Source organism: Alligator mississippiensis, chromosome 3, assembly GCF_030867095.1.
Source record: "Alligator mississippiensis isolate rAllMis1 chromosome 3, rAllMis1, whole genome shotgun sequence".
Classification (NCBI taxonomy): domain Eukaryota; kingdom Metazoa; phylum Chordata; order Crocodylia; family Alligatoridae; genus Alligator; species Alligator mississippiensis.
In genome coordinates this window covers 229,825,933-229,846,586 of record NC_081826.1, presented here as the reverse complement: position 1 = coordinate 229,846,586, position 20,654 = coordinate 229,825,933, and the positions used below count along the sequence as shown (strand labels likewise).

General features: G+C 41.5%; 1 protein-coding gene across 2 annotated transcripts in view; it reads right to left on the bottom strand.

The window, feature by feature from the left end:
• Window positions 1-20,654, bottom strand: part of PJA2 (praja ring finger ubiquitin ligase 2) — an 84,497-nt gene that overhangs the window by 10,149 nt on the left and 53,694 nt on the right. For both annotated transcript variants that reach the window (XM_006270888.4, XM_019484296.2), the window contains exons 5-6: window positions 15,109-15,294; window positions 9,751-9,862 (exon numbers count right to left, since the gene is read on the bottom strand). In XM_006270888.4, coding sequence (XP_006270950.1) covers window positions 9,751-9,862; window positions 15,109-15,294 — 298 coding nt within the window. The remainder of the gene's footprint in view (window positions 1-9,750; window positions 9,863-15,108; window positions 15,295-20,654) is intronic.

Sequence of the window (20,654 nt, the reverse complement as noted above, 5' to 3'; positions counted from 1 at the left end):
CATTCTCTAACCCAGTGATTTTTTGTTGTTGTCTTGCTTGGCAGTCATTTTAGTTTATCTAGTTGCATGTTAAGTGATTTTAAGGTTACATCTACAACGGCAAAAAAACAAGATGAAGTTTTAGTTGAAGCTTCCTTTAAAAACAGTTCTTGGAACATATTTCTAGCTTTCTGTATTTTGCCAGGATGAAATGGGGCTACACTTTGTTCTGGTTCAGGTAGCTTGCACTCGCAATTTTTGTAAGAAATCCATCTAGCAGAACCCAGTTTTAAGAGAACACGGAACATAGCTTCTAACTCTTGCTAAATCAGACTGTTGGAAGGCAGTATCCTAGATAATCCTAAACGGCAGAAAAAGATTAGGGGCCCTGGCAACATTAGATTTATGGTGCAGTAAATGTTTTAATCATGCTATAAGTTGTAACATTCTACATACAATTTATGGTGTGATAATATAGTAAACAAACCACAAAGATATTGGACATTATATGCATCTATTTTACATCATGCCTTAAAATTGAATGCGTGACATGGATGTTCATGATCAATCCCGATGCTTAGCTGTGTACTGGGACTAGACATGGGGTCAGGGCCTGGGGCATAGCTGTCCCCTGTCTGATCAGGTCTGTCTGCAGCTGCAGATCAGGCGGCACGGTGAGCCCAACATCAGACAGTCTCTTACCAGTGTCAGCTCATGGCACCTGCTGCACGTCCACTTTTTAAAAGGTGTGAAAAACCGTAAGTCCAACAGGAAGAAGAGGCTGTCTGATGTTGAACTTAGTCCTCCGCAACATTAAAAAGTAGAATGCGGCTGAAGGCCACAGGTACATACCTACTTTTTAAAGTTCTCCAGGCACCACGAGTCCAACATCACACGGCTTCTCCCTAGTGTCAGGCTCACAGTAACCCACATCTTTAGAATGGGCATGCATCTAGAAGCCCTGCTGCATGCCTAGGCACCCATGGGAACAGCCTGCAGCTAGAAGCCCTGCTGCATGGCTAGGCACCCATGGGAACAGCCTGCAGCTAGAAGCCCAGCTGCATGGCTAGGCACCCATGGGAACAGCCTGCAGAACCCTCAGCTGCCATTTCACATGCACAGTGGGTGCAGCTGGGGAGCAGTGGGGAAGAGAAGGAAGCCACTCACACTGCAGCTTATTACCCTGCTTCAAATTGCCTTGCCCATCAGCTCCTATCAGGGCCATCCCTGGGAGGAGGGGAGGGGGGCAGGATGAATTGGGGTGACCACCCCAGGCCCTGCAGAGCCAGGCGGAGCAGCACAGCGACTCCACGCTGCCACCAGCTTCACGTCTGGCTGCTCAGCACCTCCCCACCTCTGAATCCGGTGCATCTGGCTGCTCGCCACCCCGCTTCCCTCCCACCGCCAAATCCGCCACCAGCTTCCTTGCATCCAGGGGTGGGGCCCTGCACCCTGCTCGAGTCATCTCTGGCTCCTGTGCAGGCTGCAAGACAAGGCAGGAAACCTGCTGGTGTCGGGGAGCTCTGCAGGCTCTTGAAGCCAGGTACTCCATATGCTGGCAGTTGTACGAATGGGATTTAGGGAATTTTATGTGTGGTCCACAAAAATCGCACTACTTGCCGCACACCTCTGGCATGGCAGGCTGCACCATTTTGAAGAAAGGGCATAAAATTCTCCAGATGCCAATCATATGACTGCTTTAATAGTCACCATGGGTTCACCAAGGGCAAGTCATGCCTGACCAACCTGACTGCCTTCTGTGATGAGATGAATGGCTCTGTGGATGTGGGGCCAGCAGTGGATGTAATATGCTACTGCCTTTAGCAAGGCTTTTGATACGATCTCCTACAGCATTCTTGCAAGCAAGCTGAGGAAGTATGGGTTGGATGAATGGACTGTAAGGTGAATAGATAGCTGGCTGGATTGTCAGGCTCAATGGGTAGTAATCAATGGTTCAACTGTCTAGTTGGCAACTGGTATCAAGTAAAGTGCCCCAGGGGTCGGTTTTGTTCAATATCTTCATTAACGATTTGGAAGATGGGATGGATTGTTCCCTCAGCAAATTCACGGGTGACACCAAGCTGGGAGGAGTAGTAGATACACTGAAGGGTAGAGCTAGGATTCAGAGTGACCTAGACAAATTGGAGGATTGGGCTAAAGGAACCTTATGAGGTTCAACAAGGACAAGTTCAAAGTCCTGCGCTTAGGATGGAAGAATTCCATACACCAGTACAGGCTGGGTGCCGAATGGCTAAATAGCAGCTCTGCAGAAAAGGAGCTGGGGGTTACAGTGGACAATAAGATGGATATGAGTAAGCAGTGTGCCCTTATTACCAAGAAGGCTAATAACATACTAGGCTGCATCAGTAGGAGCATTGCCAGAAGATCGAAGGAAGTACATATTCTGCTCTATTCTGCACTACACCTGGAGTACTGTGTCCAGTTTTGGGCCCCCCACTATAGAAAGGATATGGACAAGTTGGAGAGAGTCCATTAGAGAGCAATGAAAATGGTTTGACGGCCAGGACACGACTTCTGAGAAGAAGCTGAAGGAACTGGGTTTATTTAGTTTGCAGAAGAGAAGACAGAGGGGATTTAATAGCAGCCTTCAACTACCTGAAAGGTGGGTCCAAAGAGGATGGAGCTAGACTCTTCCCAGTGGTGACAGGACAAGGAGCAATGTTCTCAAGTTGCAGCAAGGTTGGATATGAGGAAAACCTCTCTCACTAGGAGGGTGGTGAAGCACTGGAACAGGTTACCTAGAGACATGGTAGAATTTCCATCCTTGGAGGTTGTTAAGGCCCAGCTTGACAAAACCCTGGCTGGAATGATCTAGTTGAGGATGGTTCCTGCTTTGAGCTGGGGGTTGGACTAGATCAGCACTTCTCAACCTGTGGGCCTTGTCATTTTTGTCGTCTGCCTGCTTCTAGACCCTCTCCAACTCCTCCACTAAACCAGTATATAAACAGGAAATGCCCTGTAGTCTTACAAGAGCAAAGTGTTGGATGATACTTAGAACTAAGATCTTGATTCCTCTAAGGTCATTAAAAATCTTTTAAAATTGGAGAGTCCCAAACTGCATGCACTACTGTAGATGATACCTAACGAGTGATGAGTAAAGAGTCACTATCATCTCCTGTGTCTTGCACTTAATGCTCCTATTGATGCAGCTCAGAACCTCATTCACTTTTTGTGAACCTGTATCAACACAGCAGATTCATATTGAGCCTATGATGCATCAAGGCTCCTCCTCGATCCTTCTTGGCAGTGTTGTCATCCAGCCAGTTGTCACCTGTTTTATATGTGTTTTTGATTATTCTTCCCAAGGTGTAACACCCTGCATATATCAGCACTGAATTTCATCTTGTTAGCTCCAGCCCAGCTTTCCAATCTCCGAAGAGCTTTCTGAATGGTACTCCTGTCCTCCAATGTGTTTGCAATCCTTCTAAATCAGGGGTGGGCAATTATTTTGTGCGAAGGGCTGCTTACTGAGTTTTGGCAAGCCATCAAGGGCCGCATGATAGGCAGCCAGGGGCAGATAAATATTAATTTTCTAAATTTTTTAGGGGCCCCATGGGCCAGATAGAAATGGCCTGGCGGGCCGCATTTTGCCCACTCCTGCTCTAAATTATGCATCATGTACGTATTTGCTTAAAATATCTATTCCAACTTCCAAATCATTAATAAGCACATTGAACAGCACCAGGTCCAGGACAGACCTCTGAAGGACTCCAATGAAACATCCCAACATTCTGACATCAATCCATTTATAATTACCCTTTGCTTGCAGCTGCTGAGCTGCTTGCCTAGCCACCTTGCAGTAGTTCCGTCTAGCCCATATTTCTCCAATTTATTTATGAGAAGGTTAGGTGGTACTTTATCATGAGCCGTGCTGAAGTCCGGATACACTATATCCACTGCATTCCCTTCATCCAACTAACTAGCTGTGGTTTGCCTTCCAAGCCTTTTGAAGGCCTTCTGAAGGAGATGACATTTGTTTTGCATGCATTTTATTCAAATCTGTTGTTACTTGCGATGCAGCCAGAGGTAGCATAGATCTATTACTTTTAATTTGGTTTTTGGTTTCAATAGGAATTTGATTTTTTGTTACCCACTCTCCAGAGTCAGCCAATCCTAAAAAATGAAAGAAGAATGAAGAAAATGGAGTAGCTGTTCAGGACTACATACACATTAATGTAAGGGTGCAAGTCTATAGTGGGAATCAAAATCCTTGTTTAAATTAGACTCAGCAATTAATCAGAATGCTAGGACTGTTGTCTTGGTTTTTTGGCTAACAAGATTTTGATACCACTATTATAATAAATCTACTTGTCTTTACTGAGGCTAATTATGTGAAAAAGTTTCCTTCCTTTCATGGTGTGAAACCTATTTCCCTTCCAGCCTAGTAGGAAAATATTAGATATGCAAGGTTGACTTCCGAAATGAATAAAATTAGTAAAGGATTATGGACCGACTGTTCACTGGAATAAGGTCATTCATTTGTCAACAGTTAGAGCCATCTAGGTAACAAAAGAGAACACTGTCTAAAGAAAGCACAGACAGAATGCCATCCAAATTTCAAACTGCTGAGTTCCCATGCCCTATAAAAATTCTGTTTTAAGGCCTGTTCACCCTGATAAATGACACAAAACCGGAAAATGGAGTAATGGTTTCAGACCCCCCCCCCCACCTCAAAAACAATGTACCAGCATTTGCAGCAAAGCAAAGAACTACTAACTCTTTTTTTTTTCCTTTTTACGAAAGGCATAGACTCAGACTTCAAGATATTGCTAACAGCATATTTTCCAGTTTACAAGATGCAATGGCATATAAGATACCCCTCAAAAAAAAATATTAAATTGTGCCTTTGTGACAGTCTGCCACCTCCAGCTTTCCCTTTTGGACCCTGAGGGACAATCTTCCAAGTGCTGCAGGCCACCTAGAGGGAAGGTCAGCAAGTTATTACAGCTTTCCCTTCCTTCCACCAGCTGCCTTCTCAGATGACAACGTGGGGATGGAGCATGCCTCAGCACATGCTCGGGCTGCCCAACATAGGGAAGCAAGCACTGTCACATGTCCCTTCTTTTCACTGTTTCCTACCTGGATCTGAAGACTCACCAACATTTCTGGGTTGGTCTTCAAGATACCAGTATCTAATTTTAATTACCCAGCATTCTGACTTCCATAGTTTTGGTGTGTACCTACCAAAGTTTCCTTTAAGTTCCTTTTAAGATCTCTTTTTTTGGTGGTGGGTGGTGAGTAGGAATCTCTGTTTATAAACTAAATAAATGGTATTCGTAAATGAGAATGGCACTCTCTCACAGGATGGTGTATTCCAGAAAGTAGAGTGAAGAGATACATGAACCAGATATATCATAAACACCATAGGTGGCACAAAGCCATGCAAGCCATTCTTTGAAACAACCTATTTGGCATTTATGGTCTGCTGAAAGAAGTCAGCTCCATCAGGCTGCCGTGTCTGCCACGTAATTTTGGACAACTTATTTCAAGCACCAGTACAATCTAAGGATATTGGCTTCCTGTCCAGTCCAATATCTAAACCGAGAAGGAATAAGAACTTGGTTACAGTCATCCTTCCCCCTATTAAGTGGATTGAATAGCCCACAGCTCCCATTGATACTACCATAATTATAACAGCTTTCTTAGTCAACCATGCATATAGCCACTCTGGACTGCTTTTTAAAGGTGGTGACTGGTACAGTTATTTCTTCTGACAGAAAAAGCTAAAACATGCCGTACACTAAATGATAAAGAAAAAACTTCAGGTGGCCTTAAGACGCGAGTCTGATCAGGTATTAACATATGGATACAAACAACCCCCCCTACCCCCCAGATACTTTGGCAATTATTAACAAAAAGGATTCGCCCTTTTCATACCAACTCTCATGTTCTTATGCAAATTAGTTGGGTAGTTGTCTATGCAGTCCTGATCCCTCTGGTAAAATGAAAATCATGACTGAAGACACTGATGACATGTACTTTTCCCATATATCACACAAACTGGTGGAAAGTTAAGCATTAGCTATTTGCAGCCTCGTGCACGAAGGAGACATGCCCCTTACCAGGGCAGTTAGACCTGCCTACATATGTCTAATTAATGCCCCTAACCAATTTACATTTAAAGCATGTTTAATATCTTAATGGAGCAATAAATTATACTGGGGGATGGGGAGAGGAATGACAGCCCCTCTCCAGTTCCCCTTGCTGATGAGTGCTGGCACAACAAGTTCCTAGGGCACTTTTTCTCCCTCTGGGTAACTTACCCTGTGAACATGAAGCAGGTCACATGGAGCAAGTTTCCACTGAGAAATATTACCTATTGCTTGATGGAAATTGTGTCTGCCAGAGGCCTAAACAATACCATCAAAGTGGAGTAGTGCTGTAAAGGGGATAGAGAAGACGTGGTGGTATGACCTTCACTGAAATTGTCTTAACTGTCTATGGATTATGTTGGAGAACTGGGAACAGAAATTACTGCTGGTTCTGAAAAGCAATGGAACAATCTAAAGAAAAATGATGACTACCTTCCAATTCCCCTCTTTTGCCTGGGTAGTGTCATGAGAGAGAACGAAGAGGTCCATGATCATTACATTGAGAAAATGCATTTTAGACAGGTTTTTCAAGTACCCTTAATATTACAACTCCATAATTTTTACAATAAATAGGTCAATTTAATCAAATGGAACAACTCTTGCACTTACTATATCACCTACTAGATACTCAATCCAGTGATTACTTCAGAACAATACATTACACCATTTAGCTCTAATTTTGCAAAATGTAATCTTGAACTGATGTCTCTAGCAACACAGGAACTGCCAATCTGAATTACATCCATCTAGTTCAGTACCCTGTCCAATGACCACTGGCACATACTTCAAAAGATGACGAAGAACCCCACAGTTGGCAGATGTAGGATACTTTGGTGCTGCATCCAGCTCTCAAGTACTTTAAGAGAGACTGGCTTAAATCTTGAAGCACACAATTTAATATTTTTTCAAACATATTTCCCATCATTAATTGTAAGCCTGGATATTTATATGGACACTAAGAATATTCAATTCTTTTTGGAATATTGTTAATGTCTTGGCTTCAATGATCTTTTGCAGCAATGAAGTTCAACAGCATAAAAATATATTACATGAATTTACTTCTTAACTTGAATTTGCCATCCTTTAATTTCATTGATTGTCCTTTTATATTTGTACTATGGCAAAGGAGAACAGAAATTCCCAATCTACCTTTTCTATGTCATTTGTTACTCTGCATATTATTCTTATGGTCCCTATTATTAGTTTCCTTTCTAATGCAGGTAGTTCTCTCACATGAGAATATTTCTACTCCTTTGATCATTCTGTTTCTGAAGCCTACCAGGTTAGCCATTTGTTTTTTGTGATGAGTTAACCAGTAAAGCGCACACAATTCTAGATGAAGCCATGCCACTGATTCACAGAATATAATTCTAATTATCTTTATATTATTGACAGCTCCATTCATAATTCATCTAAACATCTTGCTGTTTTTTTCTGAGTGCAGCTGCACACTGAACAGATCATTTCACAGAGTTGTCTATTTTTCCAGGATTTTTTTCTTGGTTGATGCAATTAATTTAGTAATATGTAGAAGCAATTTAAGTTTCCCCCTATCAACATTTCCTTTGCATATATTCAGTACTGAATTTCATTTGACATAGGTGAATTACAAATCAACCTTGTTTGGGTTTCTCTGCAGTTCCTCAGACTCCTCCAGGTCCTGATGTTCCTAAATGACTGTCATCTTTCCTAAATAATTGTCATCTACAAATGTAGTCACCTTGGCTGTTTACAGATGTTTTTCTAGGTTTAATCTGGACTACAATTGACACTATACACATGTGGACATTTGTAGTCTGAATTAAAATTGGCTCCAGTCCAAATTTACTAATCCTCATTGAATGAGGATTAAAAATTAATGCAGACTAGGGCAGTCCAAACTAAGCAATTTAAACTGTATTAATTAACATGTATATACAATGTTGCTTTTAGGTAAAACAGCCCTTAGGAACTCAGCAGATAAGCACTGCAAATATGAATCCCCACAAGGGAAAGTCAGTTGGGTTTTTGCAACAGAGACTATCAGACACAAGGTAACGCCTTTACAAAATCAAACATGCCAACACCACCTCACGGTGACTATCAGTTCCTGACTAGCCCCCAGCCCTGCACAAGTGCACCAATCATGAACGACTGGAACCTTCTGCGACTGGAGGGGACACTATGGTGGTGGGCTGGGACTTCTCGCAGCCACATCAGCAGCAAGGGGCAGGGCGGGGCAGCGACTGCCCGCATAAGCCAGCAGTGGCCACTCAGTTGTGGGGGGGGGGGGGGGGGCTACCACGCACTGCCTATGACACCAGCTACTAGTCTGTGAAGTGAGCAGCCAACCTTGGCCCTTCCTCCCCGCCGCACAACACGTTGGCTAAGATGCTCATTATCAACACTCAGGTCAACTGCACCCATTAGAGCTTCTGGAATAGAACTTTAGGTATCTGTCAGGAGGTTTGCAACAATGTAGCAGTGCTTAAACAGGCTTATTATTGCCTCCTAATTACTTCTAACTGCAAATGCTAAGCACATGAGTCCACACAAAGAGGCTGTGAATTGGGTCTGTTAAGGGGCTGATGGTGAATGATTGTCTATTAACCCTTAATTCGACATGAAATTTGATTTGAACTGTGAGGTGCAAATCAGTTAACATGGTTCAGAAAAATATGGTGCACACAACTACAAACAGCCCTTGCTACTAACTCTCCCTTTTCATTTATTCCAACTGTAGGGGAACTTGAAAATTCAGGATTTACTGTCAAACAAGAATACCATACTGGAGATTGACTACTGTATTTCAGTTCTGACATAAGAATGCAGGATGCCAAAAGTTTAGAGCTACAGTCTGTATGATGCATCTGTAGCTGACCGAAGCAAAGATAAAATTTTAAAGTGTTCCCATCTGTAAACAGATCCACACTAACGAAATGCAGAATATATTTCTGCACTGCTGTCAAATCAGCGGTAAAAAGAAGAAAAACTGTACCTACAATTTAGAAGTTAACAATAATAAAGTTTAGGTATGAATCCAGCCATTACTAAACATCCCATAGTAAGTAGCTGTACATATAAAAGAAACTAGCAATATTCCCGAAATATTCTGAATAGCATATACACAATGACTACCATTTCTGTTCTTTCACTGAGAGAGAGAGAGAAAAATAAAAGTATTTTAAGAGAAATGAAAAATCAAATATACTGTGGCAAAATTAACACTGAAATGGCATCATGGCTATTGCTGTACAGCAAGTTCCAGGTCTAAGTATGGTACAGATGGTTTTTCAAGCTGCTAGCCCTACAAACTCAAACAGAAGTTTGAAAGTGAAATTGTGTTCGTTCTAGTTCTTATTTCACCAGGAATTAAGATTTGGCATTTAAAGCTTATTTAGCAATGTTATTGATGCTATCCTGTCATCAGTTATCTAGTTAAACCTTTCAATGATTGTTTTGAATATTGAGAGAAATAAATACAGAGTCATTAAAAGTGAGAAGATAAGGCTATCAGTACTCAAAAGGAACTTGACCTGGTGAATCAACTTCTGCCATTTTTAGTTCAAGATGTTACAGTATGTAGTTCATAATGACCATATGTACTTGATACAATTCATTTTTTAATCTGTTCAGTTTTTATTCATTTCCAAGGAAGTCAACTACGGTATTTCAGTACCTCCATGGCTTGTGCTAAGCGCTCTTCCAGTGCCATGTATGTGAGAAACTGAGGATCCACATAAGAAATGGCTTGAGCAACTGCTAGGCCATCACCAAATTCATCAAGTAGTCTGAAAACACACAAAAATATGTAACATTAAGGAATAAAGCTTCTATTTTAAGTACTGTTTTAACAATTTAAGACTTAAGTCTATACTACAAACATGCTCAAAGACCCTTTAAAGCAGCAGAACGCTGCACTTTGCTAGTGACAAAACATTGCCCTGCCACCTATTGAAGGCACATGAAACACTCCTGCATCTTCAGGAAGTTGGCACACTTCCCAGGTGTACTTAGCAACTTGACAGAACAACAACTACTGTAACGAAGCATTAGAAGTACCAGAAGCATATAGGTCGAAAAGCACTGTGGTGCATTGGTGTTGACAGCTACTTAGCATAGACAGCAGTTTGGATTGTAAAGTTTGATGAAATATATCAAATAAAAGATGTGGCTAAATCCTCTCTTTATCAGTATTCATACTTAATCCAAAGGTAATCAGCAGTCTTAAACTGTACAAGGGGAAGCAAGAATCTAGGACCAAAATTCTAAAAAGGCATATGAAAAGCTGCAACTCCTTTGGCATGTACTAAGGAGGCAAAACCTGAACATAAACTTGGTAATGCATATGTGAACTAGATAACACGAGAGAATCAGTGAGGCACACAAAGATGGTATGTTTGACATGTTAGCATTCATGACTCCACATACAGATGACTAAACAATCTGCATGTATATTTATATAAAAGTCTTTTTAAAGTTATGCACTATCAAAGGAAAAAAGGGTATATTGGACACCCTTCTAAATCAGTTGTAGCAGTCTTGCTTTATGGAAGACAAAACAAATTAATTTCACCTCTACACTTCTGTAAAATCAAAAATACTTCAGTGATAAAACGCTGACATTGTGAGATGCAGTTATTATTATACTGTTCATGTACCCAATGTGCTTTTTGTGTTTTTATCATCCCTAAAAAGATATCCATAAGTATAAACCACGACTTTAAAAAAAAAAAAATTGAGCAGGTCCTGCTAAGATGACAATACTGGAATTTGCACATCTTATTTATTATGCAAGGAGACAGTAAGAAAAAAAATATCCCAGACAAAAATAAAATAATGCTATATTTACTCAAAAACAAGAGAAGGTTTCCCCCACTCAAAAAACATGGGAAAAAGCCCCTTGTCATACATTTGCATACAAGGACACCTCAGGAACACGTGCTTAGTAATGAAAACCAACTATGAAGTTGATTAAAAGTAGCCAATGCTGAGCATGACTACAAAACATACAGCCCATACTCTGATGGGAACCTTTAATTCTTTGGATGTCCCTTAAAAAAAAGAGGGCAGGTGTTCCCTCCAAAGAGAACTGGTAGCAGACCTGGAGGTACTGCAATAACCAGGCCAGCACTGGGAGAGCCATAGCCAACACAGACATTCCCCTTGGTGCCAAAAATGCTACAGTTGATATTAGCCACAAAGGCAGAGATGCTGATGGGAACGTACCATAAGAATAGGTTAGTGCAGCACATCTGAATAAAAAAATATGGTAATGCCCTTTTAGCCGTCCCCTCAGCACCGACTCTTTTTTCCAAATCATGGTAAGCCACTAATACTGCGTACATTTCAACTTCCTTTTCACTCTCACAGCTGAGCTGTGCCTTCCACCCCCCACCCCTTCCAACAATTCCTGTTTCTGCACCAGCCTTAAATACCTGGCAAACATCACCCAATGGGACCCCAGTTTACCCACAACCCTTCTATCACCCCCTCTCTCAATCTGTCACATATGATTAGTGTGTGGCCTTGTCCTCCCTGAGGTGGAGCCAAACCAGGTTGCCTTGTGCTTCATTGGCATATACATTTTTGTGAATCCCAGGACTCAAAATAATAAGAACACCTAGTTCCAGTCATGAGTGAGTCACATGGATCTTTCTGAGGGGGAGGATAGGGGTATCTGGAGTACACATATTCTGAGTAGTGCTGAGCTGTGGGGTAACCATGGCTTGAAAATGCTGTTGACTCTGGTGGAGCCCAACCCAATAACCTATATGGTAGATCATGATCCTTTTGTCTTTGGACTACCATCATCCATAGTTTGTACTATATATAAGATAGTGCCAAAGTGCTGCTTAAAAGTGTTTGTTTGGAGTACCTGTGCTAAAACTTGCAGTAGTTTCAAAATAAGTAAAATGCATCAATCAATTCAGGATGAGCTAAGCCTAGGGCAGGGACCTATGAAAATCGTGATTGCACAATTTTTGCAAAAACTGATTTTGGGTGGCTCCACAAAAGAGCGCAGGCTCTGTGCTTTTGACATGTTCCCTGAAAAAGCTTACCAAAAATAAAATGCTAGCTCCCTTTGAGGAGCCAGCAGTCTTCATGTCCATTGTGGCATAGCCACACAGCCTGCTGCGGAGGGAGAAACAGGGAAGGGAGGCTGCCCTATGGCAAAATGGCTGCTGCCACTGTCCCTCACTGCTGATTGGCTATGGCAGCTGTCCATCATACAGCTCTGCTCCTCTACATCAATCAGTGGTGAGGGGTGAGGGGTGGAACCACATGACTGACAGCCTTCACAGCCAATCAGCGGTGAGGGGAGGAGCCACCAAGCCCCTTTGGCCAGAGGCATGGCAGAGGCCTGCCAAACTCAGCCCATGAAAATGACTGCCAGCCTGGGGTTCTGCCCATAAAAGTGGCCAGCCAGCACCTTGAGATCAGCAGACTGCCACTTATGGATACTATATATGGAAGTTACTACAGGTATGCTTATTTCAAGATTGGTGTTTTCAAATTTGCCCCTCACTTACTGTGTTCAGACATAGCAGGGTCTGCCAGTAAAGGGGGGGGGGGGAGTTGCTGCACGGGGAAGGCAGAGGGCAAGGAGGCTACCTGATCCCCCATCCCCAGATTTGTTTTCCCTGCTGTAGCAGTGGGAAGGGGACAAATTCAAGGCAAACCTCCAATAGTTAGCTTCTATACCTGGAAAATTATAACAACAAATTTATAATTTTCCACATATAAAATCCAATTATTGGGAGGGTCATCTTATATTCTGAGTCAGCTTATATTTGAGTACATAAGGTAATACTCTCCCCACCCCTCTTTTTTTAAGAATATTAATTCATGTCCAGTCTAGCCCTGAAAAAATCTGAAACTGGCACAGTAGCTTAGAAAGTGAAAAAAAACCCAAAACCAAGCAACTAAATGAAGAAAAATGTTTATGGCAAGCTGTTTAAACATGTTCTCATTAATATTTTTTAATTTAAATGTTAAACTAATATCTTCAAAAAAAAAAAAAAAACTCTCTCAACTGAACATGTGCAATATCAAGTCTTTAAGTGTGAAGGCCCACTCAATTGATCCTTGAAGATCTTTAAAAATTTAAGTCACACACACAGAAAACCCCTTTTTGCATCAGATGTAAAGTTAGCTATTGCAAATTCACAGAATTTAAACAGAGAAGAACCATTAGCTATCATGAAGGGAAGGTTTATAGGGAACAGTGCAGCTCTCAGCCAGCTCTGAGCAGGGCTAATTAATGCAGATGAAGCTCTTTACTAATCTACTTTTCCTGCTTCTAGTATTTGAGCTATCTTGGGTATCTCTACATGGTACTGCATTGTGCCACAAATACTTGCCCTAAATTTTCAATCAGTTATCCCAATTACTTAAGTTTAGCTAAAAGTAACATTTTCAGCAGGCATGCCATAAATTAGCCCTGTGCCCTCAAAGTGCCCCTCCAATTTTCTTTTGCTGTCTGATCTGCTGCTTTGCCTTTTGCTCCCTGCTGTGCGCTCATTGCCTTATCTGTTGCTCTGTTTTTTGCTCCCTGCCCTATCTGCTACTGTGCTACCTTCCCCCTCCCCCAATCTTCCTTATGATGCATACCGGCTGCCTGTGTCACTTGTGGCATGTATGCCACAGGTTGGTCACCCTGAGGTAACATGTAGCTTCCAGGAAGCATCCACTCTTGATCTGAAGACATCAAGAGATAAGAATCCATTCCCTACTAGTTTGCTCCAGTGCTTGATCACCCTGAATATTAATATCCTATTTGAATTTGCCTGACTGATATCCAGCCACTGGTTCTTATTATATTTAATTTAGCAACAAAATGACAAGTCATTAATACCCGTTATTTCCTCCTCGCAGGAGGTACCTCTACAATGTAACCAATATTTTCATCTAGCCAGTGTAAGCATCAAGTCTTTCCCTGTAAAACATTTCTCCATCTTTTAAACCATTTTTATGGCTTTCCCTCCCCATCCTCTTCAATTTTTTTCAACATCCTTTATAAAGTGCAGATGGTAGGTCGTTTTCTATCAATCAATCTTACTAATGTTGCATAGAGCAAAAAAATCTCCCCCTCAGCATTTTTTGATATTTCAAAGGAACAGTATGATAAACTAGAAAAGAACCAAGTACAAAATTATTTTCTGTCATTTGCATGTGCAGCACTGTAAAGAGAAATACAACAAGGCTTAAAATGCTATTTTTCAATTGTAGGGACTTAGACTTGTAACTAAAGTAAGGTTGAATCTTCACCAAGCTCAAATGCATGTAAGTGTTCATCATGTTCTTATTCTTGACAATCCAGAGATGAATCCAAATGCCTGGAGGGCAGGTCCACTGAGATTTACTAAATGGAACAATCAGGGATGTATTCTCTGACATTCCTAAACTGTAAGGAGTTGATGACAGAGAGGTTATAATAGGGGGGGTCTAGACATGCCCCACTTGCATATAAATCATGATGTACGTGTCAGAGGTCTAGCCAGGTGACCAGTGAATCCACTTGTGGCTGTTAAACCCAACTCAAAAATGACACAGCTTGTTACTAGTTTCACAGATCTGTGTGTTGTCTGAATTGGAGTCCAAGTCTACAGCAGGCTTCTTCCTTCTTTCTCTCTTTCCTTCCATCCTCTGGATCAAAGTTGCTTCAAGCTGAGTTGCAGTCAAGGCCAGATGTTCCTGTAAGACTTGATGGTATTCTGCACATTCCTCCCATTCACATACTTCCCCCCTAAAGCATCTACTATTAGTCAATATCTGACAGGACACTAGACCCAGTATGGAACTTTTTATTTTCTTACCATTACAGTAATAATTATTAGGAAGATCATAATGATTTCCAATTATAGCCCGCTTAACCAGATAATGTCCATCTATTGGAAGAACAGCACATACAGCAAGTTGAGCTTGAACACACAGTTTTATCAGCGTGTTCAATCAGTAATTAGTGTGTGACCTCCTAAATACAGGAGGGGAATAAAGTGACAGAATAATCCCACAGAGAGAACCTATTACATACCTCCACTCCACATCTAAGTCTTCACTCATGCTGGAGTCATCTTCAAGATTATTGTTCCCATCCAACATGAAGAATCCTGGGTGCACAAAATGGCTAACTGGGTCATTTTCCTCATCACTGCTACTTTCAATTTCTTCATGGTACTGCAGCCAAGGAATCTCTCCTTCTTCCAAAGGAATCTGTTCCCTTTACAAAAATATTAGAAGCTTAGTTATTAAAAAAGTATCATTACCAAATCATACTTAAGCAATGGAGCATATTAATCTTAGGGGCTACAAGTCCACAGGCCTCAGAAGCAATTTTGCACAGGAATCTGAACCAAGTGATGTTTGCCAACTTCTAAGCCAACAGATCTGGGCATAACCCAAGTCAAGCCCCTATCATATCTGTGATCATGGAATTTGGTTCACCAAAAACAAACAGAAATTCATTAACTTTATTGCACTATTTGTCATTTTGGTGTGGCCATTTGTAGTCTGCTCTGGCAGGACCTGCAATCTCACTACTATTTGTTATCACATTCCTTATGCGTAGTGAAGTCACCACATTTACTCAAATCCAAGATGCAGCCACCTATCCCCCCCAGTTTATCCTCCGTAGATCTGGCTCTAGTCCCACTCTGGTCTGGGTAGTGGCATATCAATGGGGGAGGGGGGAGGTGGTAGGGGGCCATAGCCCCCAGGTGCTGGCGGGGGAGGGGAGGGCACCGGCTGGAGAGTCCGCGGCACCTCCCATGTTTTGCGTGTGGCCCACCTGCCCACCTGGCAGGTTGTGGCTTTCTTTAAAGCTGTTCCGGCCAGAAATTCTGACTGTCCTCCTCCCGCAGCCAGTGTGTCATGCTGCTAATCCCCCCGCGGAAGTGCCATGGGGCAGGAGGCGGGGCCCCGCACCCAGCTTGGATCATCCTGGGGGGGCACAAATGCAAGCGTTGGCCCCCAGGTGCCACAGACCCATGGTATGCTGCTGGATCTGGGGCACAAAGCACATGGTAGCTCTGGCCCCTGACACAGCAAGCTGCAAGGAGCAGGGGTCAGGCCACTTGACACCCCTACTCCCTGTCGTCCCATCATTTGCCCTCCCAGCTGACGCCTGCCCTATTGCAGCTATGAGGGCAATTAATTTAAGATGATCCTGCAATAGTTAGATTCTGTACATGGAAAAGTATAGCACATTTACAAATGTTCCATGTATAGAATCTAATTATTGGGGGGGGGGGTCATCTTAAATTTAAAATAATCTTAGAATTGGGTAAATATGATAATTGGATCAGAGGGCATGCTCCTTGGACTGTCCCACTAAGTGGAAGCATTTAGTGCACAAGAACCAAAAGTCTGGCTTGTAAACATGGAGTAGAAAAAGCCAACTGAGCTGCCTAGATAACATTACTAAACTGTTTCAGTCCATTTGCTATTGTGTCTACAATGTAAGTAGAGAAGGAAACTTCTTTATTTTTATTTCAGATTTCTCCTGGGAAAGTTAGAGGTAAATACTGTTCTATAACAGTGGTACCCTTGGCCTCGTGGGCCAAATGAATTACATAGGGCCATACCTCCTATGCCAGGAATGGGCCCTGCACTGTCCTGCATATCAGACAGGATCAGGATCCAAACAATGGGATCAGGTGCACAGGGCCATGCTATCTGCCCCCACCCCCAAATTTTCAGAATCACTGGGAGTCCCATGGGTTGGAAAACATGATGCCTGGGGCCAGAGCTGGCCTGTGGACAGGGGATTGAGCACCCCTATTCTATAGAATAGGAATCCTAGCAAAAATGCTGATGGTTCTAAAGAAAAAAATTATTTTGTAATAAAAAAAATAAAAATAAAAATCAGTATTTTAAAATCACATCCAAATGTTGTACTTTTGTACAGAAACAAAAGTATGGAAAAAAGGACTCTTCTGGTTGTAACCCTTTAGATTTTTTTTATTATTTTTTTTTTTTAATACAAAATCTAGCTCCATGCTTCAAACCCAGTCATCATTCAAGATGTGAGGAGTTCAGGTCTGGGTAAAGCACCTTTCCTTTGCTCTGGGGCAGCAGGCTTGGGAGCACTGCCAAATCTCTGGGCCCTTGAGGCAAGTGAAAGAATCTGAACTGCCTTAGCTACACCAGAGCTATTATTATTAGGATCACCAAATGATGTTGAACTTTGCAAAACACCCTGGGGATCAGGGAAGTCAATAGACAGGCATGAAAAAGCTCTTTCAATCTTATGATTATTATTCAGATAAAGCAGCTCAATCCTGGGATATACCCAGTCCTGGATAACTTCTTAAGGATGAAGTCTTTGTCCCCATCTTTATTTCAAGAGATGTGTCTGCTTACGGCATTGCTTTTGCTTTGGATGCAAGGCACATGAACCGAGAGAGACATATCTGAAAGTCTTATGAACCAGTTAAAAAGTGATGCTCTAAGCCAGAGGTGGGCAAAATGCGGCCCCGTGGGCTGGATGTGGCCCGCCAGGCCATTCTATCCGGCCTGTGGGGCCCCTAAAAAATTTAGAAAATAAATATTTATCTGTCCCTGGCTGCCTGTCGTGCTTCGATGGCTTACCAAAACTCAGCCCTTGATGGCTTACCAAAACTCAGTAAGCAGCCCTCCGCCCAAAATAATTGCCCACCCCTGCTCTAAGCTTACCTAGTGACATAAAACAAAAGGTCCTGGGACAGTCCATCATTATCTGTACTGGTTGTCTAGAATCCTACTTCCAGAAGGACTCACATTCTCCGCAGACTGCTCTGTACTCCAAACACGCATTTTTATCCCTCATTGGGCCCAGAAATTCTGAGCTCAGAGAACGTGAGAATCCCAAACTAGCAGGGAAGAATCTGTGAGAACAACTCTGAATGGTAAAGAAAGGAAGGAAAACTCACTTATAAACATTTGCCAGGTCCTTCAACCATTTCTGGAAAGGCAGAGCGTGAAAGAGAAACATCACTAGCATTTATAGGGAATGCCTGGCCTTTGGGATACACTGACTTTAACTAGTCCTGTGTACACTGGAACTTGTTTCTCTTTCCATAGAATGGAGGTACTAAAATCCAGGCCTAACAGGAGCAGGGGTAAGAAAGGAGGTAAACAAAACCAACAACGCTCCTCAGCATCTATAGTACTTCCAAAGAGATTACGCTATGGCAAGAAAAATCGCAGCAGCCACCTCTGCAATAAAAACAAGGTTATGCTTACTATTACGTGTTTGCCTTTCTGCTTCCATTTTTGCAGCATTCTGGCACACTTACTAGTGCATAGGGAAGTGTTTGGAAAGGAGATGCGATCTCCTGCTAATTGCTGGAGGGAACTGCTTCCTCTTTCCTCTCTGCTTATTATCTTTAAGGGAGGGGTTGCCATTGCCTACCTCTTCCCTAGGAGTACAGGGTTTAGAATACATGTAACTCTACTTCTTTCCTCTTCTTCCCAGCCCTACACACAGAGTTGAGAGCAGTAGGGCTATAGACTTCCCCTGCTAGTGGCAATAACTAATTTTTTTCCCAAGTTAAAGGAGCCCTTCAATCCCATGCTTTGTTTGTCTTTCTTTTTAAGTGGCAGCCCATGATGATCCTGACTTTTCTATGCTTAGGATCAGGGAATAAACAAAGGTAGTTGCCCTTAAAAAACTACTATAAATATGAAAATGTGATTTTTACTTCTGCTGCTCTGCAAGAAACATGATTTCTTAATAATGTAGTGCTCAGGATAGACATGACTTGTAAGTCTCAAAAAACTGAAGTCACAAGCAATTCCTTTTTCAACTGTTTTTATGGTGTAGGTGGAGAAAACAAGCCATTAGCTATATTTTTCTTCCAATTAGAAAAAGTCCAAATGCTTCATGAAGATGAATCATACAAATCTCAGCAGTTGTTTGTAACAGATCATTACCGTGGCTCTGATACTTCATCTAGTGTGAAAAAGATGTATTGAATAGACCAACTCTAATAAGACAATGGGTCTTTTGTAGTTGTATTTAACACTCACAACTGAACAACAGGACAAATTTAGACACTGATGTGATGTAAAGCAATTTCAGATGGCAAGTTTACTAACAGGAGTGCTTGCACTTCGCTGGCTGCAAGCCATTTCCTGCAGTACAAAGAACTCTAATTTTTTTCAGGAAAGAAAGCTATTCTAAAAACATTAAGTATGTTCAAATAATTCTTCTATTTCATGTAGCAAACAGAGAAAATACTATACCTTGAGGAATACAACGTTATACTCCAATAAGGTTTGTTGATGCTACAAACCACAAGAGTGAAATCTGAGTGGCTAGAATGATAGTAAGAAAAGAAAGAAAAGAAAAAAAAAACAAAGAAAAAATCCCTAGAAAGGAACCTACATAGCCTTTTATTCAATTAGATAACTAAATGTACAGTCCAGAAAAGTGTCCCTGGTAAAAGTAATTAAAAAAAAAATCCATTTCCTTTTGCATTACATAGTCAATGACCTGTCAAGTGCTGTGTTAAATACTTATTGATCTTCCCACCGTGACATACAGTGCAACTCAATGAAATGCCCATGCCATGGTAGGACGACTCAAAGTTTTGATAAAGATGTAGAAGGTTAAGTTACAAGGAACACAACAGCAGTTCATATTTTACTGGAGCTTTTTATTTAGGTTTTAATGAATTTTAGACAAAAACATAAGACATATAAAGACTACTAGAGAAACTAGGTGAGTTCTACCATAATTCAAGAGGTATTTGAATTTTCATCTTATATTGCAGACCCTTTCTTAAATAGAACCATGCAGAATCCTTGTCCCCCTTGCCAATTCCAAATCCCCAGACTACCCTTCCATTCATTACCTTAATTTTCTGGTTAATAGAAAGTCATAAAGAAGCTAAAGAACATTAAAACATTTTATTATAAAAGTTGTTTTATCATTTCTTAGTTATATTCCACATTTGGTACAATATTATTTCGTTTCTCTGAATGCAGAGCAAGTATCTGTTATTATCCAATTTGTCTTTATCATCTACTCCTAATTTCCAGATTGCTTTACAGTTTGGTTCCTTCTTCTTATGTTTTTGCTACTCTTTCAATTTTTTGGAAGAAAATTTGATCATGGGTGAATTTATACTAACTACCCATGCAAAGGCAAAAGTTTACAGACAAATTCTTGTGCTACACTGAACAGCCACTGAAGGAGCTCCAAAAGGAGTAAGTCAGATCATGCTGCTTGAAGACTGCTCCACGCACAACAATTTTTTTAGGACTCTCTCTCACTTTAATAACATATGTTTCACCACTGTGACACATGCAGCTCTATAAATCAGCTTGAGAACTGCTGACTTAGAATATTTTTAATTACACTTAGACTGTCAACAGAAAAGCAAAGTTATTTATTCATGTTTCAGAATATTATGTTATTTTCTTTAAAAGATTCAGATAGTACTACCTATTTCATTGGCAGCCATTGGTCTCAAAAGTCCATGGAGAGTGCACCTTTGGTGGATTACTGGATACCACCACAGCTTCTTGAGTGGCTGAGGAGTCTGATGCATGACAAGTTGCACATAAAAACTAGGTTGAGCTTGTACTAGCATGCTA